General features: G+C 55.6%; 1 protein-coding gene across 1 annotated transcript; it reads left to right on the plus strand.

Moving 5' to 3' along the window:
* Nucleotides 1–809: 809 nt before the first annotated feature.
* On the plus strand, nt 810–6,180 carry Tmem221 (transmembrane protein 221). The gene is given in 4 exon segments (XM_076870500.2): nt 810–1,129; nt 2,880–2,901; nt 2,903–2,966; nt 5,711–6,180. Coding segments are annotated over 4 exon segments (876 nt in total).
* The last annotated feature ends 391 nt before the right edge of the window (nt 6,181–6,571 follow it).

Genomic DNA, 6,571 nt, shown 5'->3' on the forward strand with positions numbered 1-6,571 from the left:
TACAGCCCCAGCCCTTATTATTTTTTACTTGTGATCCTCCTACCTAAGCCTCCCCCCTTACTAGGATTACAGGCATGCCCCACCCACCCAGCTCCTCCTCCTCCTCTTCCTCCTCCTCCTCCTCTTCCTCCTCAGTACTGGAGATTGAACCCAGGGACTTAACCACTAAGCAACCCCCACTTTTATATCTTATTTAGAAACAGGGTCTCTCTGAGTTGCTTAGGCTCGCTAAGGTGCTGAGGCTGGCTTTGAACTCTCGATCTCCAGTCTCAGCCTCCTGAGCCGCTGGCAATACAGGCGTGTATCACGGTGCCCGTCTTCAAATATCTTGAGAGAGAGAGAGAGAGGGAATAATAGAGTCGGTGTTTAGGCCGCAGACAGTGCTCCTTTAGGCGCTCAGCGAGCTCTGGGTTCCCTAGATCCAGGCTCTGTGCCCCTGCACCTCTTGGGGCCTGCGCCCCGCCCCGCTCCAGGCCCCGCCCCCGTTCCAGGCCCCGCCCCCTCCCTGCTCCAGGCCCCGACCCGATCCGACCCGCGGACCAGGACCGGGCGCCCGCGGGTCCCGCAGAGAGAAGAAAAGTCTTCATCCCAAGTTTTCGGGGACTTCAGCGTCCCGGCAGCTGTCGATACCCCGGGTCCTCAGCCTGGCGACCCCTAGACGGCCCCCAATCCAGCCCCAGAAGCTTCAGGCACCTCCTGATGTCGCGTCCCTTGGGGACCCTCTGGGAGCCCGAGGACTGCCCCAGCTCCCCTGCTTTCTAAAGCTTCTTGCTTCCTTGACTGTCTCCCGGCCCCGCAAGACCCCTGCCATGGCCCGGTCGTACGGCGGCCGGGTGCTGGCCGCGATGACCCTGCTGGGCATTCCCGCGGCGGTGCTGGCGGCCCTGGCCGCGCAGCTGCTGTTCCAGCTGCAGGCGGGACGCGCTGAGCTGCGGGGGCCGCGCGCCGACGTGCTGGGCCCGGAGCTGGGCACCGGCCCGGGGCTGCCCGAGGACGCGGCCGGGGCGCTGCTGCCGCTGGCCGCCGCGCTGGCCGCGCTCGCCCTGGTGCTCGGCCTCACCTGCCTGCTCCTGGCTGCGCTCTGTGGCCACCTGGGCGCGGAGCTGGCGCGAGGACCCAGCCCTGGCAGGTAGGAGGACGCGAGCTCCGGTGTCCGTCGCGTTTGTCCTTTATCCGGCCGAGCCCTGCCCGCCTCCCGCTGCTGTGGTCAGCTCCGGGAAGGCCCGTCCTCCCCTGGGGCTGCTGCTGTCATCCCCACTTTTAACTGCGCCTCAGGCAACGGGGGCTGCTCTCTCCAGGCCTCTGGCTGGGAAGAGGGTGGGCTGGACTTGAACCCGAACCTGGGTTCTAGCCTGGGGTGGGGGTTCCCTAGGAATGGAGCTCAGAGATGCGGGCATGAGGGGGCGTCTATCAGAGGCAGCGAAGGACACTCCCCTGGGCCGGGGAGGACACCCAGACTATTGCGTCTCCCTGCCGGACGCTGGAGGAGAGGAGTCTGGGTTTGGGGGCACAATTTGGTCCATTCAAGCAGATGGAAACTTCTATCTTTAGGGTAGATCCTGCCCATAGCATGCCCCCTTCACCCAAGGGACACCCAAATGCATGTGTCCCCTCGGTCCCCAAATATGTCTGTGGCACCTGCAGGTGGCAGGGGCTGACTCTGAACACCTGGACAGAGCAGGGACTAAATGAACCCAGGCAGCCACTCGCGGACTCACCATCTGAAAATAAAGAAGCACAAGAGATCTATGATGTCAGATGGGGTGGATGCTAGGAAGGAAGGAAATGGGGTGATGGGATGGAGGGGGACAAAGTAGGGGTGACATAGAATGGTCAGGGGAGGCCTGAACTGAAACTTGTGGGAGGGAAGGAAGCAGAAGATGGGGGACTGTGATCCAAACAGAAGGAGCAGCATGTGCCAGTGCCCTGGGGCGCGAGTGATTGGTACATGGGGAGACAGGGCAGAGGTTGGTGTGCTGGAGGGGAGACGCAGGGAGATGAGGGCGGGAGTCTGAGGGACTGGACCAGTGGGCCCCCAGCCCTGTGGCAAGGACTTGGGAGGGTTGTGAGTGAGGAGCTGACAGTGTGTCGCAGGTTTGGAGTAGTTCTCTCTAGCCTCCAGGGAGGTGGGAGGGGGTGGCAGGGAAACCTGGAAGGAGGCCCCTGAGGTGTCCCGTGGGAGGTGAGCAAGGAGAGCTTAGGGACTGCCCGACCTTCACTAGGCGGCCGTCCCTGCCACCTCTCATGGCAAGGGAACCTCATTTTCCTCACCTCCAAAGTGGATCTGTGGTCTGTCAGATGGTGGAGGCAGGGAAGTGGGTGGGTGGACCCAGGGGTAGGAATGGACAGGCCGGGAGTGGGCAGTGGGTGGATTTGGTGGACAGATGGAGGTGGATGGACGGTGGGCGGGAGATGAGTGATCAGTGGATGGTAGGCCAGGCCGTGGACAGAGGGGTGCGGTTCCAGGGCGGATGGCTGCGGGGGGTGAGGGTTGAATAGCTGACGGGATTGGACAGTGAGGGGACAGCAGCTGGATTGGAAATGGGTGACTGGCTGGGTGGAGGGCCGATGGGGGAAGCAGGTGACAGCAGGTGAGTGGGTGACAGGTGAGTGGTCACTGAGGGCTGCGTGGACGGAGGGGAGCGGACAGTCTGAGGGGTCCATATGTGAATGGTGGACGGGGGCTGATAGACGGACGGTGGACAGGGCAGGGCCCTAGGTGGAAGGAGGGTGGCCAGATGATGTGGCAGGGGTCCCACTTGGATCCCTCTTCCCCAAAGGCTGGGCCCTGCTGTCATTTAGGCCCCTCTCCCTCCCTGTCCCCAAGGCCCCTGCAGCCAGCTCCACCTCCCGACCCCTTCTCTTGGTCCCCTCCCCAGGTCCGACTGGTTTCTCTACGACCCGCCGCCACCTCAGGCACGTGGCCCTTGGCCTCTTCTGCTGTGGGGTCTCCGTCTACCTGGCAGGTGCGTGTGGGGCCAGCGCACAGGCATGGCACCTGGGCTTGGGGGGGCCCTACCTGAGGCAGCTCTTGAGCCAACCTGCATGGGTCCAGCTCCCGGCTCTGGCTGTCCCCCTCCGGGGCCTGGGGCAGATCCTCTGTGTGCCTGGTCCCCTGTCATTCAGTGGCAGCCCTTTCCACCCAGGCCTCCAGGAGTTGCTCCGGGGACTCCAGGTAAATACCCATCAAAGTTCACGGTCGGCCTCGGACCCAGAGGGTCTCCAGACAGTGGCTGCCAGCAGATTAGCTCCTCATCAGTTTTGTTTGTTTGTTTTAATATTTTTTAGTTGTCGATGGACCTTTATTTTATTTATTTTTATGTGGTGCTGAGGATCGAACCCAGAGCCTCACAGGTGCCAGGCGAGCGCTCTGCCGCTGAGCCCCAGCCTAGCCCTTGTCACCAGTTTTATGTTTTGTTTGAACAAGTTTTCTTGGCTGGGTGTTTTTTATTTTTTCGTTTTGTTGTTGCTGTTGTTGTTTGTATTGGGGGTTGAACCCAGCCCATTTTATTTTATTTTTGAGACAGGGCCTCACTAAATTGCTGAGGCTGGCCTTCAACTTGCAATTCTCCTGCCTCAGCCTCCCAAGTTGCTGGGGCATCAGGTGTGCACCACAACACCCTCCTAAAAGGACACTTGTGGGGCTGGGGCTCAGGGGCAGGGCACTTGCTTAGCATGTGTGAGGCCCTGGGTGCAATCCTGAGCGCCGCATAAAAATGACACAAATAAAAGCCTGCTGTCCCTCTACAACTCCAAAAAGTGTTTTAAAAAAGACACTTCGTAACTTATATTTTAAGCTTGGAAAAAAAAAATGTCAATGTAGAATCAGCACCTAGGCCCCTGCCTTCTCTAGAAGCACCTGTTTTATTGGAAGGAAAACTAATCAGATTCGTGAAAGACAAGGGATCAGCCATTACTGACTTTATTTACTTTTATTTTTTATGATTAAAGGATGTTTTTCCCCAATAGCTTTTTTCCCTGGTGCTGCTGAGGATTGAACCCAGGGCCTTGTGCATGTGAGGCAAGCACTCTACCAACTGAGCTCTATCCGCAGCCCTTCCCCAATAGTTTTTTTTTTTTTTAAGAGAGAGAGAGAGAGAATTTTTCTAATATTTATTTTTTAGTTTTCGGTGGACATAATATCTTCACTTTTTTTTTTTTTTTTTTGTATGTGGTGCTGAGGATCAAACCCAGCGCTCCGGGCATGCCAGGTGTGCGCGTTACCACCTGAGCCACATCCCCAGCCCTCCCCAATAGTTTTTATAAAACTATTGCAAGTGGTTTATTTGTAATTAATAAACATGGTACATGTTTATGGAAGCTCTTATTATTATTTTCTTAGTCCCACAATAGAAAAAATAGAAGATAAAAATGATGGATTTAAAGTATTTTTATGAAATATAAACCTAGGGTTCATTGTGGAAATTTGTAGATAGATTGTTGTTTGACTTAATAAAAAGTTCTAGATGTGGGATTTTTAAAAAGGAAAGTGGAATCGGTGTCTCATGTATTTGAAATTCTCAGGGGTAGTTGGCTTCAAGTGCGGCTGGATCCAGGGGCTCAAGTGAGGCTGTGTGAAATGCCTCTTGCCTCAGCTTTTCTCTGTGTCAGCTGAGTGTACTTCTCTGAGAATGATGGGCTGTGAGCACTTGGGGCAGGACCTACAACCTCAGGCTTTTCATGGGCTGACAAAAATACTGAGGTCAAAAATATGGAGGAAAAATATATCCTCACATTCTCATTCTAAAATACAAGAAAATCACAGAGAGAAGAAGAAAGTCATTATGTCCGATTCATTAAGCGTTAAATTGAGAATTCAGTCACCTCCCATTTAGACTCCTTTAGAGGTTGGGTGACCTCATTCAGCAAGAATTCACAAGCCCTTCCAGCCAATCACCCATCCACTGCTCCCCGGAGCCAAAAAGAAGAATCATAAAAAACCCTTTCAAAATGTTTAGCACAAAGAAAGTCCTTGGCCCCATTTTAATACATCAGGCATGATGCCCCATGGCATCTTCAAAAGGAAGAGTGCAGCCAGGCACGGTGGCCCACGCCTGTAATCCCAGCAGCTCAGGAGGCTGAGGCAGGAGGATAGCGAGTTCAAAGCCAGCCTCAGCAACTTAGCGAGGCTGTGGTCTCACTAAGCAACTCAGTGAGACCCTGTCTCTAAATAAAATGCAAAATGCGGCTGGGGATGTGGCTCAGTGAGTGCCCCGGAGGGAGGGAGGGAGGGAGGGAGGAAGGAAGGAAGGAAGGAAGGAAGGAAGGAAGGAAGGAAGGAAGGAAGGAGGCAGAGTCAGAGAAAACAGAAACAGCCCAGAAAGTGCGACAGAGTCCCCCAGCCGTCCCGGGTTTCTCTCCTACCCATACCCCAGCCACTGCGGGAAGAAAATCCCTGTTTCCCTATAGGCCAAGCAAAAGTCCCAGGGCTGACTCTGATAGGCTGTGCTGAAGTCATGTGATTTCCCTCCACCAATCACTGTAACAAGGGAGAGCAAGGCTCTGACTGACCATTGGGGCCTCCCTAAATTGAAGAGGCTGGCCTTGAATTTCTCATCCTCATTTCTCAGCCTCCCAAGTGGCTGGGATTACAGGTGTGTGCCACCACACCCGCTGTTGCAGGGTATTCTGTTGTCACTCCGCATCTGGGGGGTCTCCCTGAGGGCTGGAGAGCAGACCTGTGTTAACTGAGAGCCATTTCCTTCCCTAGCGCTGTCCATCTATGCCCTGCTGCTTTTCGAGATTGAGACAGGCGCCGCGGCTGCCTCCATCCTGGGCTCTGGTGCCTTGGTTCTGGTGGCCATTCTAACCCACACCCTGCTCCGGGCTGCCCGGGCCACCCACCATGGTCTCCGTGAACTGTCCCCACCGTCCTTTGAAGATAATACTGCACGCCCTGCTGAAGCCTCCAAGGACAGCCCCAGGGCTCAGCCCCAGCATGGTATCCACCGTCCGACCCCATATTCATTCTGCCTGGAGCTTGGGGACCCCCTTAGGACCATGGCCACTGCCACAGCACCCAAATCCCTGCGGGGAGGCCGGGAGAGCAGCCTGCCTACACCCCGCATGCACCGGACACTGTCGACTGGCATGGGGCACTGGGAGGGGGTCACTCAAGAGATGCGGAGCATGCTGGGCCACAGACCAAGGGCCACAGGAAAGGACTCAACGCTGGTGTGAACCTGAGAATCAGGAATAGATAACTGGTGTAAGGTAGCAAGAAGCAGCTATCATAGAGATAGGTCCAGGCTCAGCTGCAGTAGCAGTAAGACTTGATTTCTCTTACAGTTTACATCATCCCTGGTTATGGTCTTTAAGATTGCCTCATGGTACAGAATAGCTGCCAGGGCTCCAGCCTTTATCTCCCCACAAGGAGGGAAAGTCAGAGTCCAAGCCTGACTCAGAGTCTTCTGAAAGTCTACCTATGAGGCTTTGGGGCCCTTCTGCTCACCTCTCACTAGCCAGAACAGAGTCCAAAGACCAGATCTCCATGCAGGGAGGCTGGGAAATCTGGTTGCCCAGAATGAATGGAGTTCTATTCCAGGTAGGAGGGGAGGCTGGGGCTTAAACA

This window comes from Callospermophilus lateralis, chromosome 1 (assembly GCF_048772815.1).
Source record: "Callospermophilus lateralis isolate mCalLat2 chromosome 1, mCalLat2.hap1, whole genome shotgun sequence".
Lineage (NCBI taxonomy): Eukaryota > Metazoa > Chordata > Mammalia > Rodentia > Sciuridae > Callospermophilus > Callospermophilus lateralis.